Here is a 26,700-nt window from a genome sequence, read left to right as displayed (position 1 = left end):
AGCATTAGAGCAAAGCAACACTCTGGGCTCCGTGGCAGGAAAAGGGATGGAGTTTCTAATGGCCTGGAGTGGGAGCTCCAACTCTGCAGTCAGAATCGGGAGGGGGGTGGGGGAGAGAAACAAACCCCCAAAGCAGTTCCAATCTCCCTGTGCCATGGGGCTGGGGGAACTCAAGCTCAGCAGCACCTCCCTGCAGGCAATTAACAGGGGGAGGAGGGGGAGGGAGAGCTGAGGCTGTTAATGACCAGGGGCTGGGGGTGAGGTTGGGTTGGCTGAAGCAGCTTTTCGACGGTGTGGGGAGCGGGGGGGGGAGGGGGGGCTGGGTGAAGCAAAGCTCGAGTGGAGTTTCAATGGCTCCTGGTTAATCTTCGACTAAAATCAACAGGAAGCCAGCGGCCGGGGTGGGAAATTCCGAAGCCTGCAAACGAGCTGGGGTTTGGCTCCCGCTCCACCTCGCCTGGACGTGCAAAGGGAAGCGCTGGGAGCGCAGGGATCGGGTCCAAGCCCAGCGTTAGGTCAACGAACTGCAGCCGGGGCTGGAGGGGGTTGGTGTGCAGGCAGCAAGGCTGCCCCGGGCCGGGGGGGGTGGGGGGTGTGGAGTCTCCTTCTCTGGAGATAGAATCAGCCAGGTTGGAAAAGACCTCAGAGATCATCAAGTCCAACCTGTGACGAGCCCAGAGAAGGGCAAGGAGGCTGGGGAGGGGGCTGGAGCACAGCCCTGTGAGGAGAGGCTGAGGGAGCTGGGGTTGCTTAGCCTGCAGAAGAGGAGGCTCAGGGGAGACCTTCTTGCTCTCTCCAGCTCCCTGAAGGGAGGTTGGAGCCAGGTGGGGGTTGGGCTCTTCTCCCAGGCAGGCAGCACCAGAACAAGAGGACACAGCCTCAAGCTGTGCCAGGGGAGGTTCAGGGTGGATGTTAGGAGGAAGCTCTTCCCAGCAAGAGAGATTGGCCCTTGGGATGTGCTGGCCAGGGAGGTGGTGGAGTCCCCATCCCTGGAGGTGTTTAGGAAGAGCCTGGATGAGGCCCTTGGTGCCATGGTTGAGTTGATCAGATGGTGTTGGGTGTTAGGTTGGACTGGATGATTTCCAAGGTCTTTTCCAACCTGGTCTGGTTCTGTTCTGTTCTGTTCTACTCTGTTCTACTCTACTCTATTCCCCAACACCTCCTCAGAGATCATCAAGTCCAACCTATGACCTAATATCTAACTAACACCTCCTGACAACTGAACCATGGCTCCAAGGGCCACATCCAAGCCTTTCCTGAACACCTCCAGGGATGGGGACTCCACCACCTCCCTGGGCAGATTCAGAACCCACCTGGAGGTGCTCCTGTGTGATCTGCTCTGGCAGGGGGGGGTTGGACTGGAAGAGCTTTCGAGGTCCCTTCCAGCCCCTGACATTCTATGAAAGCCTGGAGAGCCCTCTTGGGTTCAGCTGGTGGCCCTGGGCTTCCCTGAAATGCTTGGCTAGAGTTTGCTTGAGCTGTGTTCTGATGCTTTCAGTGCTCCCTGGGCAATATTTTGGGACCTTGGGCAGCAGCTGGTGGGGCTGGGAGGGTGTCAAGAGGTGGCCAGTGGGGCTGGGAGGGTGTCAAGAGGTGGCCAGGGAGGCTGGGAGGGTGTCAAGAGGTGGCCTGGGGAGCTGGGAGGGTGTCAAGAGGTGCCAGGGAGGCTGGGAGGGTGTCAAGAGGCAGCCAGGGGGGCTGGGAGGGTGTCAAGAGGCGGCCAGGGAGGCTGGGAGGGTGTCAAGAGGTGGCCAGGGGGGCTGAACTTGATAACATTTCAAGGTCCCTTCCCACCCAACCCATTCCATGATTCTGTGGCAGGATTCCAAGCCCTTGGCCATACCTTTCCTGGGGCTGTGACATAGAACCATGGAATGGTCCAGGCCAGAAGGGACCTCCAAAGGTCACCCAGCCCAACCCCATCTGCAGTCAGCAGGGATATCCCCAACCAGATCAGGTTGCCCAGAGCCCTGTCCAGCCTCACCTTCAGTATCTCCAGGGATGAAGCCTCCACCACCTCCCTGGGCAACCTGCTCCAGTGTTCCACCACCCTCATGGTGAAGAACTTCTTCCTGATCCAATCTCAATCTGCCCTTCTCTGGTTTGAAGCCATTGCCCCTGGGCCTGTCCCTGCAGCCTTTTGCAAACAGCCTCTCCCCATCCCTCCTGGAGCTCTCTTCAGGTGCTGGATGTGGCTCTGAGCAGCTTGATGTAGTGTGAGGTGTCCCTGCCCTTGGCAGGAGGGTTGGATCTGGGTCATCTCCAAGGTCCCTTCCAACCCAACCCATTCCATTCTGTGAACTTGAGGCAAAAATAAATGATGTTTGGGGTCCTGCTGGTGCTTGGCAGGAGGAGAGCCCTTGGTGGCACCAGAACATGGGAAGATGCTGATCTTGGTGCACAGCTCCTAGAATGGTACAGGCTGGAAGGGACCTCCAAAGGTCACCCAGGCCAACCCCCCCTGCAGTCAGCAGGGACATGCAACTAGACCAGGTTGCCCAGGGCCTTGTCAAGCCTCACCCTGACATGATGATGATGATGATCCTCAAGGTCCCTTCCAGCCCTAACAATTCCATGACTCCACTGCCAGGCTGCCCTCAGGTCTCCTTGGAGCCTCCTCCTCCTCCTCTCCAGGCTGAACACCCCCAGCTCCCTCAGCCTGGCCTCCCCTGCAGGGCTCCCTTGGGACCCCAAGCTCTCAGGTCCCCATGGTTTGAGGCTCTATCAACCCCTCCCCAGTCTGAGGCTTCCACCCTCCCTGTGCTGCTGACTCATGGCACCCAGCACTCCTGACTCTGCTGGGAGAAGCCTTCCTCACGTGAGCCTCCTGCAGCAAGCGGCAGCAGCAGGGCTCTAATTATGGGGTTTGCCCATCCCAGAGCGTGGGAACTTGGAGGCACCAGCCCCTCAAACCTCCTGATCATTCCCAATCCATTAATGGCTTTAATTAGTGAAGCCTGCTGCCTCCTTCTCCCTGCTGACAGCAGCACTGGGGCTTGCTGCTGCTCCTGCCTTATGTAAGGCTCCGGAGCGTGGTGCAATCCCCAGCCCCAGCTGGCCCTGGGGTGGAATCTGGTCCTTGGGTGGAATCTGGTCCTTGGGTTGTTTGTTTTGCCTGCCTGCAGATGTCTCATCCAGAGCTGATGAGGCAGTGGAGAAGACCAGCAGGTGCAAAAGCCAAGCTTGGGCCACGGCCTTGCTAATTAGCTGGGGAGGTGTTAGAGCAGGAGGGAAAATGAGGGCCAGGGGAGGAGGACTCCAGAGCTGGGGGGTGAGGCAGTTGGAGATCTGTTGCTGTGGGCTGAAAACCTCCTCTTGTGCTCCTTCAGAGGCTGAGCTGCCCCTTCCCTGGGCTGTGTGCTCATCCCCAATCCCTTCTCCTCTTCCTGTCTTGGAAACCATCTCCAAGGCAACCTCAAGCCTCCAGGCTCTGCCTCGGAGCTGCTCAGCCGTCCCCAGGACCTGCCTGGTAAGTGCCTCACCAGGGGCAGCCCTGGTGGCCAGCAGGCACCTCGGTGCAGCCCAGGGAGTCAAGGGCTGGCACTGGGCTTGCCAGGGGTGTGGGCAGCTAAACCTCCTGCCCTTGGCTCCCCTCCTCCTCGGGGCTTGGACTGGATGATCTCTGGAGGTCCCTTCCGACCCCTCACATGCTGTGATCTCGCTGATCCTGGGGGCTTGCCTTGTGCTTGGCACTGCAGAAAGGCTGGCCACGGTGGTCCTGGTGGGGGAGAAGCTCTGCCTCAGCTCTGGAAGGGGTGGCTGGGCTCAAAGGGAGACCCTTGTGCCGTTCCATCAGCAGATGCTCTGCCTGCACTCAGCGTGTTGTGGTTGGTCACCCATCCATCAGGAATGGGGTTTGGGTAGACCATGACCAAGCCTGATGCCAATTTGCCATCCCCTGGGGAGAGCAGCAGGGCCAGCACCTGGTGCCAGGGACTCTGTGCCCTCTTGGTGCTGCCTGGAGGTGGAGTGTGGCATGGCAGTGGGCACCAGGGAGGTGCCCATCTCCGTGCTGGGCTGCCTGCTTGGAGAGGTCATCCCTGCACACCCCCCGGGTGGCCTTCCTGGGAGGTGGGCAGGAAGAGGGCCTCTGAGCTGCAGGTTCTTGCTGGGGGGTTGGTGGTGGCTGGCATGGAGCAGCAGAAGGCACAGTGAGCTTCTGCCATGGTGGTGTGAGGATGGGTGGGCAGTGCCTGGGGCTGGTTTCTGGTGGGGACTCGGCTGGAGCATGGTGGTGAGGATGCTGTGGCTGCTACTGGGACCAGGACTGACCCCCTCTGTCCCTTGGTCCCTGCAGGGCAGGATGAAGCTCCTGGCTGTGTTGCTGGCTGCCAGCCTGCTCAGCACCACTGCCCACGGTGCCCAGGCCCCCCAGCAGGACAAACCACCTCAGACCTGCCTCTTCCAGCCCCTCAGCAGCGAGGACAGCAAGTTCTGCAGGTGAGTGGCTCCCTGGTTGTCTCTTTTCTGAACCCCCCCAGCCCAGCCATGTGCTGCCCTTTCACATCCCCTCCTGGGCCAGTCCATTCCAGCATCCCCATTGCCAGGGCCATAAATATTGGTGGAGTTCTTCCTTTTGCCAGCAATCTGGGCCAGAGGGAGAAGCAGGGCAGTGCCTGCTGCACCATAAGGTCCTTGCTTGATGCAGGCTGAGATCTTTGTGTCTTTTGGTCACCTTGAGCTGCTCCTTGGTCCATTGTGCAGAGGCTTTTGAAGCATCAGAGAGGTCAAAGGTTTGCTGCAGAAAGTTTTGGAGGGAAGAGGCTGCTTTGGAGGGGGGGAAGAGGGGAGGGAAGGAAAGGTCCAGAACAGGTCATGCCACAGACCTCAAAGCTCATCACACAGAGGTGTGGGATTGGGTGAGGAGGAAGCTTGTGGGGAGCTTCTGCTGGAGCAGGCAGCTGGCTCCTGTGCCAGCTGAGGCCTTCAGCCTCCCAGCTCCACTCTTTATCAGGTGTTTTGATGCTGGAGGTCCTTGGCTTTAACTCCAGCTGCCTGGGGGAGATGGACTCCACCTGCTGCTGGGCTTTGGGGAGGTTCTCAACATCCCCCATCACTGGCAGCTTCTGCATCAGAAACAACCTTTCTGCTGCTCCTTGGTTAACCAAAGCACCCCAGATAGGAGCAAGTGAGCTTCTAAAGGGCAAGCAGAGACTTCACTTGGCCTCAGCTTCCTCCCACAAACCAGGAGCAGAAGCCCCTTGCTCTGAACTCTCAGCCCCCTTTGTCCCAGCCCTGCCTGGGTGGTTTGCTCAGCACCCTTTGGTGGTGCAGGATTTTGGGGGCTCTCCTTTTGAGGCTCCTGTTGGTGGCAGCTAATCTTCATCATGGCCTGGAGGCTTGCTGTCCATGAGCTGGGCTGGCTTGCTCTGGTGGCCCCTGGCTCCGTGAGGTAATGCCAAGGGGGGAAGTGCTTGGGGTAGAGGTTGGTGCCCAAAATGCACAGGAGGGTTGTCCCTGCTTTCATATCACCCTCTGAGAAGGAGCTCAGAGCTCAGATGCCTTGTCCAAAGCCACTGAGGAGGGGATTGATCTTTGCTTCCCACGCTGTAGGGGAACCCACGTGGACAATGGGTTTTAAAGCCTATGGAGCAGGCTGCCCAGGGAGGCTGTGGATGTCCCCTCCCTGGAGGTGTTCAAGGCCAGGCTGGATGAGGAACCTTGAGCATCCTGGGCTGGTAGGAGGTGTCCCTGCCCATGGCAGGGAGGTTGGAACTGGCTGACCTTCAAGGTCCCTTCCAACCCAAACCCACTCCATGGCTCTATAAACATGAGGCAAAAATTGATGTTTGGAGTCCTGCCGGTGCCTGGCAGAAGGAGGAGAGCCCTTGGTGGCATCAGAACGTGGGCAGATGCTGATCTTGGTGCACAGGCTACCCAGCACCTTTGGTGGCAGCAGGTTGGATCCTGTATCTCCTACCCCACAGGGTGAGCACAGCTCAAGCCAGCCCGGGAAGCAGCACCGAGTGCCCTCCCCGGCGCTGTGCGGGTCTCACCCTCAGGGTTGGACCAGGTGACCCTTGAAGTTCCTTCATGGTTCCTCTTCTTCTCCCCCCAGGGGTGATTTGGAAGTGGTCTACCCCGAGCTGGGTGACGTGGGCTGCACCTACATCCCCCAGTGCCACCAGTACCGGCGGCAGATCAGCAGGGCCTGGGGCGCCCCCCGCGTTCGCTACCCCCGGGCTGAGCAGGTGAGTCCCCGAGCACAGCTCCATCCCCAGCACAGAGCTGTCAGGCTTGGGAGGGACCTCCAGGCTCAGCCACTTCCAAGCACCCTGCCATGGCCAGGGACACCTCACACCACAGCAGGCTGCTCACAGCCACATCCAGCCTGGCTGCAAACACCTCCAGGGATGAGGCTTCCACCACCTCCCTGGGCAGCCTGTGCCAGGCTCTCACCACCCTCCTGGGGAACAACTTCTTCCTCACAGCCAATCTCAATCTCCCCACTTCTACTTTTGCTCCATCCCCCCAAGTCCTATCCCTCCCTGACAGCCTCAAAAGTCCCTCCCCAGCTTTCTTGGAGCCCCCTGCAGATCCTGCAAGGCCACCAGAAGGTCTCCTTGGAGCCTTCTCCTCTGCAGCCTGCACAACCCCAACTCCCTCAGTCTGTCCTCACAGCAGAGCAGCTCCAGCCCTCTGCTCCTCCTCGTGGCCCTGCTATGGACACCTTCCAGCACCTCCAGATCCTTCCTGGCACAGAGGCTCCAGAGCTGGCCCCAGAGCTCCAGCTGTGGTCTCAGCAGAGTGGAGCAGAGGGGCAGAATCCCCTCCCTGGCCCTGCTGGCCACACTTCTCTTGCTGCAGCCCAGGCTCTGCTTGGCTCTCTGGGCTGCAAGTGCTCCCTGCTGGCTCCTGTTGAGCTTCTCCTCCCCCAGCACCCCCAAGTCCTTTTCTTGAGGGCTGCTCTCCAGCCAGTCCCTGCCCAGCCTGTATCAGTGCCTGGGATTGCCCTGACCCAGCTGCAGGACCTTGCCCTGGGTCTTGTTGACCCTCATGAGGTTGTCATGGGCTCAGCTCTGCAGCCTGCCCAGGTCCCTCTGGGTGGATCCCTTCCCTCCAGCCTGCCCAGGTCCCTCTGGGTGGACCCCTTCCCTCCAGCCTGCCTGCAGCACCTCACAGATTCCCTGGATCCCAGGGCAGGGATTCCCTTGGGAAAGGATTGCTCCATGTTTGTGTGCTTGTGCCTCGAGCCAGGTGGTGACATCCTGAGCAGCAGCTGGGGCAGGCAGGGCCGGCAGGAGCTCTGCTCTGGGTGCTGGAGGTGGCCTGGGAGCTGCTCACCTGTGGCTCCCTGTCCCCAGGAGCTCCTGGGGTTGTGCTTGTTGGGCTTGCAGCTGAGGCCAGGGTGACCTCCTGAGCTTTGCTTCCTGGTGGTGACACCACCCTGACAGGGTTTGGTTGGAGGCTGAGCTGGGGAAGTCCTTTCTGCTCCACCCTGGCCTTCTGGAGTGGTTATTGAGATTTTTGGGGGTGCTTTGGGACCTCTTTTCCCCCTTTTTTGGGGTGTGTGTGTGTTTAATTGTCCTGTGCTGTGCCCCTTCTTTGGTTCTTCCTCTTTTTGGGTCCTTTTTCTCTGTTTTGGGGCCCCTTTGGGACCCTCATTTTTTTTGAGGGGGGCCACCCCTGTTTCTTACTCCTCCTTCTTGTTTTGTGGGGACCCTTCCCCCCCCCCCCTTTTCTTTTTGGGGTGGGAGCCTGGGTTTTACCCTTCCCATTTTTGGGGGGGGATCTATTTGGTTTTCCTCCCCTTTTGGGGAAGAGACCCCCATTTAGTCTCCCTTTTTTGGGGGGCCTCCTTTTTCTTCCCATTCCCTTTTTTTTTCTGGAGCCCCCTTTTTTGGGGGGACCCTTTTATTGCTCTCCTCCCCTTTTTTGAGGGGACACTCCCCTACATTTTCACCCATTCCTTTTTTGGGGGGGACCCTCCTTTTTGGGGACCCTTTTATTGTTCTCCCCTTTTGTGTGGGGGGGGACACCCCTATATTTTCCCCCATTCCCTTTTTTTTTGGGTGCCCCCTTTTTGGGGGACCCTTTTATTGCTCTCCTCCCCTTTTTTTGTGGGGAGGCCACCCCTATATTTTCCCCCATCCCCTTTTTGTGGGAACCCCTTTTTATTTGGGACCTATTTTTCTGTTCTCCTTCCCTTTTTTGGGGGGTGGGACCCCTATTTTTTTCCCCCCTTTCTCCTTCTTTTTTAGGGGGAGGGAGGGATGGGAAGTGGGGGACGTTTCTTCCCGGCTACTTTGCAGCAAAGCTTTGGGCACAGATTCATTTTCTTTAGCAATTCCTTGGAAACTTTATTCACCTCCTCCCCCCTCCTCCCCCCTCTGCTCCCCCCCCTCCAACTTGCTTCTCGGCCCGGCTGTTTCCGTCCCTGGCTGGTACCAGTCCGTGTGTGCCCACTACCTGCTGGGATAAACTGGGTTAATTAAGGCGATGAGCTGCGGGGTGGTGTAACTGGTTATGGGGTGACCCAGGCTCTTATCAGCCCTCCTCCCACCCTCTCCCCGCTCCCAAGTGCGAGGTTTGGGGGCTGCTGTTACCAGCCGCGGCCGCCAGGTGGCAGCATTGACCCGGGAACCGCTGGGTCCCCCCCTGCGCGCTGCGCCCTGGGCGAAGGGGAGGAGGAAGAGGACCAGGACCGGAGCGGTGCTGTGCAGGTCTCTGCTGGCTTTAGGGGGCACATCCTGCCCCCGTCCCCTCCCCAGTAGCCCACGACGAGCTGCCCAGTTTGGAGACCAGGTGTTTCTGGTGGGCTTCTGCTTGTGGTTTGCTTCCCTTCCTGGTCTCTTCTCGGGGTTTTGGGGTTGGTGGGGTGGTTTATTTGGTATGGGTTTGTCATTTTCAGGTCTTGTTTGGTTCTGGAGCAGACTTTGGCTGAGTTTTCAGTGTAAAATTGTGTAAATGGAAGGAAAAGATCTCGGCTGGAGTGCCTGGTGGGAAGAATCTGCTCTGCTCAGGGGAAAGAAAAGAGGTTAATAATGAAATTATCTTAGGGGCAGTGGTTTGAACCTAGAGCAGGGGAGATGGAGGTTGGACATCAGGAGGGCTCTGCACAAGTGAGGGTGGGGAGACACTGGAACAGGTTGCCCAGGTTGAGACCCCATCCCTGGAGACATTCAAGATCAGCCTTGATGTGGCCCTGGGCAGCCTGCTCCAGCTGGAGGTGGCCCTGCTGCCTGCAGGGGCTTGGACAAGATGAGCTTCGAGGATCCCTTCCAACCCAAAGCAATCTGTGACTCTGAGAGCTGGAGGATGTGGTGGCATCACCTTGTTCCCAGTGGGATCTTTGTTGGTAGGTTTAGGTTGGATAGGAGGAAAAATGTCTTTGCCAGAGTGCTCAGGGATTGGCAGAGGCTGCCCATGCAGTGGTGGAGTCCCCAGCCCTGGAGGTGCTCCAGAAACCTGTGGCCGTGGCACTTGGGGCCATGGTTTGGTGGCCATGGTGGGGTTGGGTTGCTGGCTGGACTTGACCTTAGAGAGCTCTTCCAACCCAAACAACTCTCTTCCATGTGTCCCCATCACCAGCTCCAACCTTGGGTGCTTCAGTTGCCTCTAAAGGGAGAAGCTCAGCTCTGGTGCCTCTTGGCTTTACCTTGAGGTGTTAAGAATCTGCTTTCCTGGCTCCTTCGCTGCCTTCTGGAGAGCCTCTTCCTCCTGTGGCTCACATGGTTGGAGCTCAACTTTTCTCTCAAAGATGCTGGATTCATCCAAAAAACTCTCATCCTGCCTGGCAGAAGCTGCTGGACATGAAATCATCCAGCACTGCCCTGCTGCTTCCCAGTGCACCTCCAAGCTTCCCAGTGCACCTCCAAGCTTCCCAGCACCTCCAAACTTCCCAGCCATGGAGGCAGCTTTGCTGTTCCACTATTTTATTCCTGGGAAGCAAAAAAAATAATGTGTATATATATATAAGGCAGGGAGAAGGGCCTGGGTTTGGCTGTGGGGGCTGCTGGTGGGGGCTGCTCTGGCCAGTGCTGTGGGTTTGGGGGTCCAGCAGAGCCAGCCCCCAGCCTGGCCGCACCGGGAGGGAAGGAGGTTGTGCCTTTGCGAAGCTAGAAAGATCAATGGAGCTTCCCAGGCTGGGCTGTGGATGTTTGTTTGGGGATGGGATGGCAGCTGTGGCACTGGGTGCTGGGCAGGTCCCCCAGGGAGTCTGTTGCAGGAGGGTCTCCAGCTCCTGCTGGCAGCGGGGCTGGCTGGTGGCTCCGCTCCGCTGGCGCGCTTGGCACCGCTCGCTTCCAAGCCAAGTCGGCACATCTTGAGCTGAGGTGGCATCTGAGGACAAGCTCCCTGCTGCTTCCCTGCCTTTGCATTTCTTTCTCTGCTCCTGGGCTTCACCAGGAACACTTCCCCAGCTCCCTGCAGCCTTCCAGCTTTCGCAGGCTGCCGACCGTGGGTTGAGGTTTGGGCAGTTTCGGGGTGGCCTTAGACCGCTCGCAGGGTTTGGTGCTGAGCTGCTTCAGGCTTTCTCTGGAGGAATCTCTCTTCTCCTTCCTCCTCAGCCTGGAAGAACTAGAATCATAGAATTGTTAGGCTTGGAAGGGACCTCAGGGCTCAGCCAGCTCCAACCCCCCTGCCATGGCCAGGGACACCTCACACCACAGCAGGTTGCTCACAGCCACCTCCAGCCTGGCCTTCAAAACCTCCAGGGATGAGGCTTCCACCACCTCCCTGGGCAACCTGTGCCAGGCTCTCACCACCCTCATGGGGAACAACTTTTCCTTAACATCCAATCTGCATCTCCCCACTTCTAGTTTTGCTCCATCCCCCCCAGTCCTATCCCTCCCTGACACCCTCAAAAGTCCCTCCCCAGCTTTCTTGGAGCCCCCTGCAGATCCTGGAAGGCCACCAGAAGGTCTCCTTGGAGCCTTCTCCTCTGCAGCCTGCACAACCCCAACTCCCTCAGTCTGTCCTCACAGCACAGCAGCTCCAGCCCTCTGCTCCTCCTCCTGGCCCTTCTCTGGACACCTTCCAGCACCTCCAGATCCTTCCTGGCACAGAGGCTCCAGAGCTGGCCCCAGAGCTGCAGCTGTGGTCTCAGCAGAGTGGAGCAGAGGGGCAGAATCCCCTCCCTGGCCCTGCTGGCCACACTTCTCTTGCTGCAGCCCAGGGTGGGATAATCTTTTGGCTACCCCAAAAATCACCCTCAGGTGAGTGGGTCTGAGGGCTGTGCTGGGGCTGAGCTGTGCACAGGCAAGGAGGGGTGGTGGTGGTGTTTGGTTTATGGCCTCTGGTTAGATTTCTAAGGTCAGGAAACTTGGATTTCTTAGGATTTATTTGAATTCCCAAGTGAGAATGGGGAAGCCTTGCTTTGGGAAGTGATCTCCACCCATGGGTGATGTTCCTCAGCATGGTGGGGTGCTCAGCAGAGAATCACAGAATGGTTTGGGTTGGAAAAGCTCTCTGAGATCATCCAGTCCAAGCATCAACCCAACAGCACCATCCCCACTAAGCCATGGCCCCCAGTGCCATGGCCTCATGTTTCTGGAACACCTCCAGGGCTGGGGACTCCACCACCTCCCTGGGCAGCCTGGGCCAGGCTTTGAGAACCCTTACAGGGAAGAAGTTTCTTCTAATGCCCAAACTAAACCTCCCCTTGGGCAACTGGAGGCCATTTGCTCTCATTCTAATACCTGATACCAGGGAGAAGAGACCAACCCCACCTCATTCCAACCTCCTTTGAGGGATCTGTAGAGAGCCAGAAGGTCTCCCCTCAGCTTCCTCTCCTCCAAACAGCCCCCCAGCTCCCTCAGCTGCTCCTCCCCAGCCCTCTTCTCCAGACCCTTCCCCAGCTCTGTTGCTCTTCTCTGGACCTTCTCTAGCCCCTCAATGTCCTCCTTGGAGTGAGGAGCTCCAAACTGATCCCAGCACTGAAGCTGTGGCCTCAGCAATGCCCAGCCCAGGGGGACAACCCCTGCCCTGCTCCTGCTGCCCACACCAGCAGTGCAGAGGGTGGCCTCAGGGATGCTAAACTCCCCTTCCCCTTGCTCTTCTCTGGCCCTGCTCACCATGGTGAGCTGATGGCTGGAGCAGGGAGGGATGGGCTGGGGTGGTGATGCTTTTTCTGTCATAAGCCATGGCAGAAAAACTCCGGGTTTGGGTATGAAAAGTTGTGTAGGAAGTGTCTGCTTGCTGTGGAACACTTTGTCTCTTCAAGAAAAACAACCACCAAAAAAGCCTCATGCAGAGTGTTTGTTTATCTCCAGGAATGTTTATCAGTTTGGCTCAGGAGGGAGGGGGGAGAAGGGGACACTTCCCATCCTTGTTCCAGATACTGCTCATGAGGGCTACATCCCACCCTGCTTGTGCCCAAGGTCTCTGCTTGCAGCCTTATGGAATCACAGAGCTGTCAGGCTTGGAAGGGACCTCAGGGCTCAGCCAGTTCCAACCCCCCTGCCATGGGCAGGGACACCTCACACCACAGCAGGTTGCTCACAGCCACCTCCATCCTGGCCTTCAAACCCTCCAGGGATGAGGCTTCCACCACCTCCCTGGGCAACCTGTGCCAGGCTCTCACCACCCTCCTGGGGAACAACTTCTTCCTCACAGCCAATCTCAATCTCCCCACTTCTACTTTTGCTCCATCCCCCCCAGTCCTATCCCTCCCTGACACCCTCAAAAGTCCCTCCCCAGCTTTCTTGGCGCCCCCTTCAGATGCTGGAAGGCCACAGTGAGGTCTCCTTGGAGCCTTCTCTTCCATGAAGTTGCTCCTTGATGCTCCTTGGTGAAGGCAGCCTCGATGTGTTTGTAGAGGGAAGGTCCTTGTAGGGGTGAGATGAGAGGGCATGGACTGAAGCTTGTGGGGGGCAGACTGAGGCTGGAGATGAAGGAGAAATTCTTGCCAGTGAGGATGAGGAGACACTGGCACAGGTTGCCCAGGGAGGCTGTGGCTGTCCCCTCCCTGGAGGTGTTCAAGGCCAGGCTGGATGAGGCCTTGAGCAAGCTGGGCTGGTGGGAGGTGTCCCTGCCCAAGGCAGGGGGCTGGAACTGGATGATCTTGAAGGTCCTTTCCAATCTAAACCTCCCCATGGATCTGTGATGTTTAGATGCACAAACACTGATCAGCTGTTCAAGTGTCACTGAGTCATAGAATCCTGGAGTGGTTTGGGTGGGAAGAGACCTTCTGAAGCTCATCCAGTCCAACCCTGCTGCAGTCAGCAGGCACATCCCCAACCAGAGCAGGCTGCTCTGAGCCCCAAACAAGCAGACCTGGGGATGGGACATCTCTGGGCAACCTGGACCAGGGAACACAAAGCATTTCCTCCTTCCACCTAGTCTGAGTCTCCCTCACAAAGTTCAAACCACACACCCCCTTGTCCTGTCCCAAGCCTGGAGATCTTCAGGAAGAGACTGGATGAGGCACTTAGTGCCATGGTCTGGTTGATTGGATAGGGCTGGGTGATAGGTTGGACTGGATGATCTTGGAGGTCTCTTCCAACCTGCTTGGTTCTATAGTGTGGGCAGCAGGAGCAGGGAAGTCATCCTGCCCTGTGCTCAGCACTGGTTAGGCCACAGCTGGAGTCCTGTGTCCAGTTCTGGGATCCTCAGGTTAAGAAGGACATTGAGACTTGAAGGTGTCCAGAGAAGGGCAAGGAGGCTGGGGAGGGGTCTGGAGCACAGCCCTGTGAGGAGAGGCTGAGGGAGCTGGGGTTGCTTAGCCTGCAGAAGAGGAGGCTCAGGGGAGACCTTCTTGCTCTCTCCAACTCCCTGCAGGGAGGTTGTAGCCAGGTGGGGGTTGGGCTCTTCTCCCAGGCACCCAGCACCAGAACAAGAGGACACAGCCTCAAGCTGTGCCAGGGGAGGTTCAGGCTGGATGTTAGGAAGAAGCTCTTCCCAGCAAGAGAGACTGGCCATTGGAATGTGCTGCCCAGGGAGGTGGTAGAGTTGCCATCACTGGAGGTGTTCAAGAGGGGATTGGATGTGGCACTTGGAGCCATGGTTTAGTTGTCAGGAGGTGTTAGTTAGGTATTAGGGCCATAGGTTGGACTTGATGATCTCTGAGGTCTTTTCCAACCTGGTTGATTCTATGATTCAATGGAATGGAGTGGAGTGGAGTGGAGTGGAGTGGAGTGGAGTGGAGTGGAGTGGAGTGGAGTGGAGTGGAATAAACCAGGCTGGAAGAGACCTTTGAGATCACTGAGTCCAACCTATCACCCAACACCATCTAATCAACTAAACCAAGCACCCCATCCAGTCTCTTCCTAAACACCTCCAGGGATGGTGTCTCCACCACCTCCCTGGGCAGCCCATCCCAGTGGCAAATAACTCTTCCTGTGATCCTATGAACAGGCCCTGCTCAAAACTCTGTCCCCACCTTACTTGAAGGCCACCAGGAGGTCTCCCTCGGAGCCTTCTCCTCTCCAGGCTGGACTCTCTCAGCCCAGCCTCCCAGCAGAGCGATCTGTCAGCACCTTTCTCCCCAAACCCCCATCAGAGGAGCTGCTTCCAGGCCCTTTCTTCTTTTTCTGTCCCTCCCTCACCCCCCAACCCCGCGCCGAGGAGGCAGCAGCAGGAGGAGGAGCGGCGAACATCTGGCCGGAGGAGGACTGCGTCCTCCACCTCCTGCCTCCCATTATTGCTTTGCTCAGCCGACCAAAAAAATAAATTGGAAAAGAAAATTGGGCCCCTGCCTCAATTTGGGGGCAAGCTGCTGGATTCCTGCAGCTAAGCAATCCCTCCAGAAGGTGATGGATCGCGGGGAGCCCCCGGCCCACGTGTGATGTATGGCGCGCATTAGCCCCCGGACGTCGCTCCCTGATTGGGGTTTGATTACCGCCGGCGGTGGCCAGACAGCAAAACAGATGAAGGGCTCTGAGCTCAGATCGATGGGAACTTTATTTAGTGGCCCTGGGAAAACATATTTCTGCACTTTATAGAAACATATGGGAGATGCTCCCCGTGGAGGTTGTCTGCTTGTTAAAAAGCAATTTACCTGCCCCGGGGCCGCGCCGCGCCGCTGCCACCTTCTACCTTGCTCCTCCTGCTGGGGGTTTCCTTGCTGGGCTCTGCTGCCTGGCTTTAGGCTTCTCTTGGGTTCTGCTGTGCCTGGAGGATGTGCTCTCTTGCAGCTCTCCCTGGGAGGAGAGTTCACAGAGAGGCTGAGGGAGCTGGGGTTGCTTAGCCTGCACAAGAGGAGGCTCAGGGGAGACCTTCTTGCTCTCTACGACTCCCTGAAGGGAGGTTGGAGCCAGGTGGGGGTTGGGCTCTTCTCCCAGGCAGGCAAGCAGCACCAGAACAAGAGGACACAATCTCAAGCTGTGCCAGGGGAGGTTCAGGCTGGATGTTAGGAAGAAGCTCTTCCCAGTAAGAGAGATTGGCCATTGGGATGTGCTGCCCAGGGAGGTGGTGGAGTCCCCATCCCTGGAGGGGTTCAAGAGGGGATTGGATGTAGCACTTGGAGCCATGGTTTAGTAGTCCTGAGGTGTTGGGTGACAGGTTGGACTTGATGATGATCTTTGAGGTCTTTTCCAACCTTATTGATTCTATGGTTCTATGAGGTTGGGGTGAGGTGGGGTTGTGTTTGCTCAGCAGTTCATGGAATGGAAGGGGTTGGAAGGGACCTCCAGGGAGCATCCAGTCCAAGCCCACTGCCAGGGCAGCATCACCCAGGGCAGGTCATGCAGGAACATACCCAGGTGGGTCATGAAAGTCTCCAGAGGAGACTCCACAACTTCTCTGGGCAGTCCCTCTGTGACAGGCCAAGGAGCAGTGGATATAAACTCTAGCACAGGAGGCTCCACCTCACCATGAGGAGGAACTTCTGCACTGTGAGGGTCCCAGAGGCCTGGAGCAGGCTGCCCAGAGAGGTTGTGGAGTCTCCTTCTCTGGAGCCTTTCCAGCCCCATCTGGATGTGCTCTTGTGTGATCTGTGCTAGATTCTATGCTCCTGCTCTGGCAGGGGGTTTGGACAGGTGTGACCTTCAGAGGTCTCTTCCAACCCCTGTGATCCTGTGTGATCCTGTGATGCTGTCTGCTTCAAGCCTCCAGCACCCTCATATAGGAAAGAAGCTTTTCTCCATGTTGAGGTGGAACCTCCTGGGTTCCAGTTTGTGTCCATTGCCCCTTGTCCTGTCACAGGACACCACAGATAAGAGCCTGGCCCCTTCTTCTTGCCCCCCACCCCTCAGGTATTTATAGACCTTGATCAGATCCCCTCCCAGCCTTCTCCTCTCCAGCCCAAACAGGCTGGTGAGCTGATGTCATGGAATCACAGAATGGTCTGGGTTGGAAGGGACCCCCAAAGCTCATCCAGTCCAACCCCCCTGCAGTCAGCAGGGCCATCCCCAACTAGATCAGGTTGCTTGGAGCCCTGTGGAGCCTCACCTTGAATATCTCCAGGGATGGAGCCTCCACCACCTCCCTGGGCAACCTGTTGCAGCCTTCCACCACCCCCATGGCAGTCCATGGCACCAGGGAGCCCAACCATGCCTAGGGTGCAGGGCAGGAGAATGAACATCTCCCAGGAGCTTGGGTTGTGCCTGGAGTCCATCACAGAGGCCACTTGGCTGGTTCTAGCCCAGCCTTGGCCCCGAGTCACCCTTTCTTTTCTGTGTGTGTGAACACTTGGTGGCCTGCTTGGGGACAGAGCTGATTTATAAAGGTCTCTGTGCTCCAGGCTCTGGGGCCCATTATTTGGAGGCTGAGCTGCAGTGAGGAAATCCATCAGCTCCTAACAAAGGGAGGAGAGAGATCTGCTCCATCTCCTGCTCTGCTTTGTGTGGCAGGCAGTGACTTTCCCAGCTGGCTGGCTAGAAGGAGCTTCTGATAGCACTCAGGTTGAATTCCAGGCTTGTTAGAGAAGATGGTTTGAAGCAGAAGATTCCTGACAGTCTGTGTATCCTCCTTGGCTCGTGGAGCTGTCTGGGGCTGAGGAGCCTCCAGCGTTGGGGGGGGTTTGGTTTTCTTCCTTTTATTTTTGCTTCCCTTCTCCTCTCCAGCCTGTCTGGGCTACTTAAAGCACAAAGACAATGGCCCAACATTCCTTCCTGCTGCTGTCAGCTGGAGATTGTGGGGATTAGCCCAAGCCCCTGGTGAGGAACCCCTCCCTCCTGCCCTGCTGGGGCTGGGGCTGGTTTGGCTTCCCATGCCCTGTGACATAGCAGCATCTCCGACTTCAGAGGGCTGCCGGCCCGGCGGCTCCTCGGCGCCTGGGACCAGCCCTGGGCTTTTGCAGCGATGTCTCAGCCAAAGGGGCTTGGTGAGTGGTCTGGGAGCTACCAAAATGCCTCTTTGAGGGCTTGAGTTGTGGGGTGTTAAAGCAGAAAAATCTCTGCTGGAGGCTCTTCGGAGCTGGAGCAGCTCTGTCCTCTGCTGACCTGCTGCCAGGCAGGGGCTGGGGTGCTTGAGTGCCTCTGCTTCAGGGGGGGTTGGAGTGGAAGAGCTGGGCTGGGGTGGAAGTCCCTCTCATGCAGCTCTGAGCAAAGCTCTGCTTTGCTGTCCGTGGCTCTCAGAGACCTTCCTAGGAGAGCATCCTTGATGAGAAGTGCTGGGGAAGTGCAGGGGATTGATCCACACCAAGTCCTTGCCACACCAGAGGGGACCATAGGGGAGACATCTGTGCCCTGGAGGCCAAAAAGGCAAATGAATGGCATCCGGAGGAGCATCAGGAAGGGTGTGGGCAGCAGGTCGAGGGACATTCTCCTCCCCCTCTGCTCTGCCCTATGAGGCCACAGCTGCAGTCCTGGGTCCAATTCTGGGCTCCCCAGTTGAAGAGGGACAGAGAACTGTTGGAGAGAGTCCAGGGCAGGCTGGGAAGATGCTGAGGGGCCTGGAGCAGCTCTGGGAGCAGCAAAGGCTGAGAGCCCTGGGGCTGAGAGCCTGCAGAAGAGCAGCCCCAGAGGGCAGCTGAGCAATGCTCAGCAAGAGCTAAAGGAGCTGTGGGGGGCAAGAGGCTGGGGCCAGACTCTGCTGAGTGGTGCCCAGGGCCAGGCCAAGGGGCAAAGGGCACAAAGTGGCAGCCAGGAGGTTCCATGTGAAGAGGAGGAGAAAGTTGTTTGTTGTGAGGGTGCTGGAGGCCTGGAGCAGGCTGCCCAGAGAGGTGGTGGAGTCTCCTGGTGTGGAGAGCTCCCAAACCCCCCTGACCATTGTGATGCTGAGAAACTGCTGTGGGTGCCCTTGCTGGAGCAGGGGGAGGTTGTAGTGCCTGATCTCCAGAGCTCCCTTCCAACCCCCTACCCCTCTGTGCTTCTGTGCTGTTCCACACCGGGTCCTTGCCCTACCGGAGGGGCCGGCTGAGGGCCAGCTGGTGCCAGCTGTGATGAGCTCCTCTTCCCATGAGCAATCCTGGCAGAGATGTCACTTCCCATCTGCCTCATTACCTACACTTTTCACTGGACCTTTAACCACCCTGGACAAATAACATTTCCCTCCAGGCCCAGCAGGGCTGAGGTTTGGAGGCGGTGAACACCTCCAGGTCATCCAACCCCTGCGCTCCTGCATCGGCATCCCAGGGGCAGCCTCTCCTTCCCTTTGCTTTTTCAGCTCCAACTGTTGGGAAGCAGCTGCTGATTTCCACCCCCCCCCCTTCCCCCCCCTTTTGATCCCTGTAAACACTATCCAGTAATCAAAGTTTTAAGCTGCTTTGGATGAAATAATTGCTTAACAATCATCTTAAAGACAAAGTGATTCAACAAATGACAATTAGGACTTGTGATATCGGGAACAGATGCAGTCAGTGTAGCATATTATAATGTGCTAATAGGAGATTGACAGCACAATAATAGGAGAGAACAGCCACTCAGCCTATAATTCCCAGGCAAAATGTGAGGGCTGTCCACAGAGCTCAAATCCCAACAGGCTGTAAAATTAGAGGTAAGGAGGCACAAGTTGCACAAAGGCTCATTAGCAGGTTGGCTGCGGATTTGTTGGTGTTGGGTTGGGGTTTTTGGTGCTGCTGCTGCTGCTGTTGGTGGTGGTGGTGTGTGCTGCTTCCTTTTTTTTTCCTGAGGAGGAAGGTGGTGGTAGAGGGGAGGGAAAAAAATCCCTGCTGGAGGATTGATGGCTGAGGGAGAGTTGGAATAGGTTGGGTTGGAAGGGAGAGGAGAGGGAGAGGAGAGGGAGAGGGAAGAGGAGAGGGAAAGGAGAGGGAGGGAGAGGGGAGGGAGAAGAGAAGGAGAGGGGAGTTAACCAGGTTGGAAAAGACCTTACGAGATCATCAAGTCCAACCTATCACCCAGCACCATCTGATCAACTAAACCATGGCACCAAGTGCCTCATCCAGGCTCTTAAACACCTCTAGGGATGGGGACTCCACCACCTCCCTGGGCAGCACATCCCAGTGGCCAATCTCCCTTTCTGGGAAGAATTTCTTCCTCACATCCAGCCTGAACCTCCCCTGGCACAGCTTGAGCCTGTGTCCTCTTGTTCTGGTGCTGGGTGCCTGGGAGAAGAGCCCAACCCCCACCTGGCTGCAACCTCCCTTCAGGTAGCTGTAGAGAGCAAGAAGGTCTCCCCTGAGCCTCCTCTTCTGCAGGCTAAGCAACCCCAGCTCCCTCAGCCTCTCCTCACAGGGTTGTGCTCCAGACCCCTCCCCAGCTTTGTTGCCCTTCTCTGGAGCATGAAGTTCATCTAGTTTCAAGACCTCTGCTGTGGGTCAGGACACCTCCCACTAGCCCAGGTTGCTTAAAGCTTCATCCAGCCTGGCCTTGAACACTTCCACAGCCTCCCTGGGCAACCTGTTCCAATCTCTCCCCACCCTCACTGTTAAAGAATTTCTTCCTCATCTCCAGTCTCAGTCTCCCCTCTCCCAGCTCAAAGCCATTGTCCTCATCCTGGCACTCCCAGCCCCTGACAAAAGTCTCTCCCCAGCTCTCCTGGAGCCCCTTCAGGTACTGGAAGGCTGCTCTGAGGTCTCCCTGGAGCCTTCTCTTCACCAGGCTGAACAGCCCCAACTCTCCCAGCCTGTCCCCACAGGGGAGGCTCTCTAGCCCTACAGGAAGGCTGGGGAAGGAGCTTCCAGAAGGGCTTACAGTGGGAGGATGAGGGCTGATGGTTTGAAACCAGTTTTGGGTTGGATTCAATGATCTCCAGAGGTCCTTTCCAACCCCTTCCATTCTGTGCTTGCATTCTGTGGAACTAGAGCAGGACAGATTCAGGCTGGACATTAGGAAGAAGTTCTCTGCAGTGAGGGTGGTGGAGGTGTCAGGACAGTGGTTTTCTTCTTGCAGCTGAGGAAAGGGAGGCAGCAGAGTGGTTGGAGGTGGTGGAACTCTGGAGCAGGTAGCAGCCCCATCCCTGGAGACATTCAAGGACAGGCTGGATGGGGCTCTGAGTAACCTGCTCTAGATGGGGCTGCCCCTGCTGACTGCAGGGGGGCTTGGACTGGGTGAGCTTTGAGGGTCTCTTCCCCCCCAACCCCTTCTGTGAGGACATGAAAGGGATGGAGGAAACCTCAAACTCCTCCTGCCTGTACGCTGGGAAGCAGATAACCTACATCTGGGTGGCCTCCAAGGGGATCTGGCCGCTGCTGCTGTGCTGTTGACAGCCAGGTTTGGAGCAGGAGCTTGCTCCTGTGGCCCTGGCAGCAGCCACCTCCTGGTGCCAGGGGCTGGGAGGCATCAGGCTGTGTTATCATCCAGCCTGGCTGCGCCCAACCCGACAAGGGTGCGAAGGCCCAAATGAAATCAAGACTGATATGAGCACGGAGCTCTGAGGGGCTTTCCCCATGGGACTTGGGGACTGCCCAAGCTCTAAATGATCCTGATGGGTGACAGGGCCACCCTTTAGCCCTGTCCATGGCGATTAAGGCCGAGCTGGCTGGCTGCTTGCTCTTCTCTTTGGGGAAATCAGGAGCTGGGGACGTGCGGAGGAGCAGCGGCTGTCAATCCGCGGCGCCCTGCGTGAGCGGGGAGCAGGGAGCAAGGTGGGGGGGGGGGTGGTCACCCAAACCCACCTCCCACCACCACCTTTCCACACTGCTGCCTCCTTCTACAGCTGTTTGGGGAGGCAAGGAGATCAAAGGAGCTAATATTGTTCAGCTCTGGTGACAAAACAGGCTTCAGCTCATCTTGTACTTTACATCCCCCCCCCGCCCCTGCTCCCCTCCCCTCCCCAGGAGCTTATTCTGCTAACATATAATTTTATCATAGTTTTATTATTAAATAAACATGCCAGAAAATACACTTTGTGTGTGTGTGTGTGTGTGTCTGTCTGTGTGCATGTGGGGGAGGATGAAAAGGTTTGGTAATTAAAACTTCTATCCATCACCACGGAACTCCCCGGGATAATTGTCTGGCTCCTTGCAGATGTGTGCTCCCTGCTCCCACCAGAGAGCCACAGCATGGGGTGGGTTGCAAAAGAGCTTCGAGAGCATCCCCCCCAACCCCCCACCCCCCCACCCCCCCACTGCAGGAAGGATCTGGAGGTGCTGGGAGGTGTCCAGAGAAGGGCCACGAGGAGGAGCGGAGGGCTGGAGCTGCTCTGCTGTGAGGACAGACTGAGGGAGTTGGGGTTGTGCAGGCTGCAGAGGAGAAGGCTCTGAGGAGACCTTCTTGTGGCCTTCCAGGATCTGCAGGGGGCTCCAAGAAACACTTTGGAGGGTGTCAGGGAGGGATAGGACTGGGGGGAATGGATCCAAGCTACAGGAGGGGACATTCAGATTGGATGTGAGGAAGAAGTTGTTGCCCATGAGGGTGGTGAGAGCCTGGCACAGGTTGCCCAGGGAGGTGGTGGAAGCCTCATTCCTGGAGGTGTTTGCAGCCAGGCTGGAGGTGGCTGTGAGCAACCTGCTGTGGTGTGAGGTGTTCCTGGCCATGGCAGGGGCTTGGAACTGGCGGAGCCTTGAGGTCCCTTCCAACCCTGCCATGGGCAGGGACACCTCCCACCAGCCCAGGTTGCTCAGAGCTTCATCTAACCTGGCCTTGAACACCTCCAAGTGGGTGGCATCCACGAGCTCCATGGGCAACCTGTAACCAGTTCTGGGGCTGGGATGTTCTTCAGGAGCCCAGCAGGCACTCCCCAGGGAACACACAAGGGAGCAAGGGCCAAGGGGTCAGCAATCTGACTTTTTGTCTGGGTGATGCTGGTTTATTGCATGGGCAAAGTCCTTGCTGGGTTGTGCTGTGAGCTCTACAGGGTACCAACAGACACCTCAGTTTTGAGCCCCCTCACTCCATGAAGGACATTGAGGGGCTGGAGTGGGTCCAGGGAAGGGCAAGGAAGCTGGGGAAGGGTCTGGAGAACAGGGCTGGGGAGGAGCAACTGAGGGAGCTGGGGGTGTTCAGCCTGGAGAAGGGGAGGCTGAGGGGAGACCTTCTGGCTCTCCACAGCTCCCTGAGAGGAGGTTGGAGCCAGGTGGGGGCTGGGCTCTTCTCCCTAGTCTCAGGTGGCAGAATGAGAGGAAAGAGCCTCGGGTTGCACCAGGGGGAGGTTAGGTTGGAAAGGAGGAAAGAAAATCTTTGCTGCAAGAGTGGTCAGGGATTGGAACAGGCTGCCCAGGGGAGGTGCTGGAACCACCATCTCTGGAGGCATTCCCAACCTGCCTGACTGTGTTCCTGTGAGAACTTTCCTTGGCAAGGGGGCTTGGACTAGATGCTCTCCAGAGGTCCCTTCGAACCCTACCGCTCCGTGATGCTAATCCACAGGCTGCAGGGATGCACAGGTCGGGGGGGGGGGGGGGGGGGGCTGTCATAAAGAGACAGAGATTGATTTATGTTGTCATTGCACAGCCAAGCTGTGGTGTGGAAGCAGATGAATGTACACAGAATAGCCTCATTTTTGTCGTCCTGGCTCGGTTTGGGACCTTCCTGGGATGCTCTGAGCGCTTGCCTGTGCTGTCAGGCACTCAGGGTTCAAGAGCTCAGCTGGGGTGACGTTGGTTGAAAGGCTGCAAAGCTCAGACCCCCTCCCCCCCCCCCTCCCCTCAACTCCCTCCTTGGCTTTTCGTTTTTGAGGAGCCCTGTAGGAGGTGCTGCCCCCACAAAGCCCCAGAGCCAGATGCCAAAGTCCATCTGGGCTTTCAAAGTCAGAGTCCAGAGCGGGGTCGATGGCAGATCAATGAGCCCCGAGGTGAGGTGTCACCCTCCTCGTGTCTCCTGCCAGCCCCAGGACCTGCCTGGGCTTCTCCCAGTGAAAGGAAGGGTGGTTGGGTGGGTAGGAGGGTTTAGAGCAGGGGGCAGGCTTCTCCAGCTGCTCCTTGTGCCTTGAGAATGGGGTCTGTGGGGGTGGGAGATGAGGGTGAGTCAAGGGCATGGCTCTTGCAGGCAGGTATCTTCTCCCTTCCCTCCCTCCCCCCCTGCCCCCCATTGCTCTTTGCAGCAGGGTCTGGGGGCATCTGGGCTTTTGGAGGTCTCAGTGGGGAGTTGCTGAGCATGTGGGTGAGGTGTTGATGAAGGAGGAGAAGGAGAGCCAGGAGGGAAGGGTTGTACAGCAGAGGAGCTCACCCCTGAGCCATGCTCTGAGCTTCCTGCTCTGCTGGAAGCTTCCCGTGGGAGTGTCCTGGCTTCTGCATCTCCTCTCTGGCACCTAGCAGGGCTTGAGCCTGCTCTGGGTTCAGGTTTGGCACCAGAGTGTTTTGATGCCCTTCAGCAGATCAAGATGCAGCCATTGTCAGGTCACTTTTCCCCAGGGAAGTCCTCTCTGTGCTGCTTTCCTGCTCCACCTCTGCTTCCCGAGGATCACCTTCTGCTTGGGAAGGCATTCCAGGAGCTCAGCCTCGCTGCTGGGCTCTGAGCTGCAGCATCCCCCTCTGCTCTGCCCTGCTGAGCACACAGCTGGGATGCTGGGTCCAGTTGTGGGCTCCCCAGTTCAAGAGGGACAGAGAACTGCTGGAGAGAGTCCAGGGCAGGCTGGGAAGATGCTGAGGGGCCTGGAGCAGCTCTGGGAGCAGCAAAGGCTGAGAGCCCTGGGGCTGAGAGCCTGCAGAAGAGCAGCCCCAGAGGGGAGCTGAGCAATGCTCAGCAAGAGCTAAAGGAGCTGTGGGGGGCAAGAGGCTGGGGCCAGACTCTGCTCAGTGGTGCCCAGGGCCAGGCCAAGGGGCAATGGGCACAAAGTGGCAGCCAGGAGGTTCCATGTGAAGAGGAGGAGAAAGTTGTTTGTTGTGAGGGTGCTGGAGGCCTGGAGCAGGCTGCCCAGAGAGGTTGTGGAGTCTCCTGGTGTGGAGAGCTTCCAACCATTGTGCTGCTGAGAAACTGCTGTGGGTGCCCTTGCTGGAGCAGGGGGGAGGTGGCAGTGCCTGATCTCCAGAGCTCCCTTCCCACCCTCACCATTCTGTGTGTCTGTGGGATTTGGAGAATCCATCCCTGGGAGCCTTCCTCCCCTGCAGCATCTTCCCTGGTGCCTCCCTGCCAGCTCAGGAGCCTTTTTTTTCCCAGGGATGAGTAATTCTTCCCGATTTGGGGGTTCCTTCCTGTGCTGGAACAACCCTGAGCTCTGCTGCCTTGGGTGTTTGGTTTTTTTTTCTTCCCCAGCTGCCAATCTAGAGCAGAAATTTCCCCCCCCCCTTTTTTTTTTCCCTTTTCCACCCCCCAGGAGATGGGAGGGGACTGGGGATCTGGGTTATACAACTGGGCTTGGGGTGACTATTTTGGATCCCTCCTTCCTGCCTCCAAATTGCAGCTTTGAATGTGACAAGTTACAAAACACTTGAGTCATTTCTCTCTCTCTCTCTCTCTCTCTCTCCCTCCCTTTCTTTTTTTTCCCTTCCCCTCTCCAGTGCTGCCTTTTCCCCCACAAGGAGAAGCTTGGGCAGGTTTGGGTTGGTTTATAGGGGAGGGAGGAAGGGGTGGGGGGAAGAGAAAGAATAAGACTTTGGAAGGAAGGAGGAGGGAAGGGGAAAGAAGAGTCCTTGGTTTGCTGGGGTGGGTTTGGGGGGGATGTGTGGGTTTTTTGCCCCCTTCAAACCTGGGATGGCTGCTTGGAGCCCCCCCCCCACCTCACACACACACACAGAGGGTAACTGGGAGGGCTGTTTATGTAAGCTGCTCATGTTCTGCTGAGCTGCAGCGAGAGCTGTTGTCAATTGCGAGGAAAACCCACGTCTGCCCACGTAGGATCTCCCAAGCAGGGTTGTGTAACTGGAAACCAGGCAGCCAAGCTGCTGGGGGGGATGCTGGGGAGGGCTTGGGAGATCCTGCTCTGGAGGTGTCTTGGATATCTGGGGAGGGAGGGAGCGGGGAAAAGGCCTTCTGCTTTGGGGTGCTGAGGGGAGAGGAGGCAGCTCGGTGCCTGCTGCCTCTCCTGAGGGTTTGGGGCTGCTTGGGATGGCCAGAGGGTGGCCAGTTCACTGTGGCCAGTTCTGGGCCCCTCAGGTTAGGAAAGATGTTGAGCTGCTGGAAGGTGTCCAGAGAAGGGCAACAAAGCTGGGGAGGGGTCTGGAGCACAGCCCTGGGAGGAGAGGCTGAGGGAGCTGGGGTTGCTTAGCCTGCAGAAGAGGAGGCTCAGGGGAGACCTTCTTGCTCTCTACAGCTACCTGAAGGGAGGTTGCAGCCAGGTGGGGGTTGGTCTCTTCTCCCAGGCACGCAGCACCAGAACAAGAGGACACAGGCTCAAGCTGTGCCAGGGGAGGTTCAGGCTGGATGTGAGGAAGAAATTCTTCCCAGAAAGGGAGATTGGCCACTGGGATGTGCTGCCCAGGGAGGTGGTGGAGTCCCCATCCCTGGAGGTGTTTAAGAAGAGCCTGGATGAGGCACTTGGTGCCATGGTTTAGTTGATTAGATGGTGCTGGGTGAGAGGTTGGACTGGATGATCTCAAAGGTCTCTTCCAACCTGGTCTATCCTATCCTATCCTATCCTATCCTATCCTATCCTATCCTATCCTATCCTATGGGGGTGTGATGGGTTTTAAAGTGGTGGAGTCACTGGGGGACTTGCAGCAGGTGTGTCCTGTGGGGGTCTGGAAGCAAAAGGACTTTTCTGGTGGATAAGATTAGGTGGTGGACACGAGCAAGGCATTTGTGAAGCCTCCAAGAGTTGCTTGGTGGGGACGAGGGGCCTGATCCTGAGTGATGCTCTTGCTCCTGAGCAGGTTTCCTGACCCCGAGTGATTTTCCTGATCCTGAGCAAGTGTCTTGATCCTGAGCAGGAGAAACTCCTTTGGTGTGAAGGTGCTGGAGGCCTGGAGCAGGCTGCCCAGAGAGGTTGTGGAGCCTCCTCTGGGGGGCTTCCAACCTCCCCTGGGCATCGTGCTCCTGAGGCAAGCTGCTGTGGGTGCCCTGCTGGAGCAGGAGGGTTGGTTGTGATGATCTCCACAACACTTCCCACCCTCCCCATGCTCTGATTTCAATGGCTCTTCCCAGGAACACATTGGGATAAGGGAAGCTGCTGGCTCCTGATGCTCCCAGCCCCTGCAAACCCCTCCTCGGGTGATCAACCTCCTTCCCAGCCTCTCATTTTCACACAGATTTCTTCACACCAGTGTCCTCACCAGCAGGTGCTGGGTGCTCTGCCTCAGCATTCACCTTCATTTCCATCCTCCTGCTTCCCCACCCTGCAGCTCAGAGAGTTTATTTTAATTCCCTGTGTGTATTCTCTTCTTTTTTTGGGTTTTTTTTTTTTTAGGGTGTGTGTTAAAGGTGGGGGAGGAAGAGAGGGGGGAAAAAAAAGAACCCCAAGCAAAGCATCACCCACCCTCTAAATTCACCTTTTAACTGCTATTAATTTTTCCCTCCTGAATTTTTATCAGGCAGAGGAAAAGAGGAGCAGGGATGGGAGGAGGGGGGGAGAAATGAGCCTGGGGATGAGGTGGAGGAGGAGGAGGAG

At 57.3% G+C, this 26,700-nt stretch overlaps 1 protein-coding gene across 4 annotated transcripts in view; it reads left to right on the top strand.

Moving 5' to 3' along the window:
* The window catches only part of PEBP4 (phosphatidylethanolamine binding protein 4), a 150,941-nt gene that overhangs the window by 21,249 nt on the left and 102,992 nt on the right, over window positions 1-26,700 (top strand). For 2 of the 4 annotated variants that reach the window (XM_054175228.1, XM_054175229.1), the window contains exons 2-4: window positions 3,330-3,469; window positions 4,298-4,440; window positions 6,059-6,191. In XM_054175228.1, coding sequence (XP_054031203.1) covers window positions 4,304-4,440; window positions 6,059-6,191 — 270 coding nt within the window. In that variant the 5' untranslated portion in view covers window positions 3,330-3,469; window positions 4,298-4,303. Of the gene's footprint in view, window positions 1-3,120; window positions 3,169-3,329; window positions 3,470-4,297; window positions 4,441-6,058; window positions 6,192-26,700 lie in introns of those variants that run through there. The other 2 variants (XM_054175227.1, XM_054175230.1) reach the window with 2 other exon arrangements.

The sequence above is a fragment of the Dryobates pubescens genome, chromosome 31, assembly GCF_014839835.1.
Source record: "Dryobates pubescens isolate bDryPub1 chromosome 31, bDryPub1.pri, whole genome shotgun sequence".
NCBI lineage: Eukaryota > Metazoa > Chordata > Aves > Piciformes > Picidae > Dryobates > Dryobates pubescens.
The sequence above is the reverse complement of the archived record's forward strand: the minus strand, read 5'-3'. Positions and strand labels throughout refer to the sequence as shown.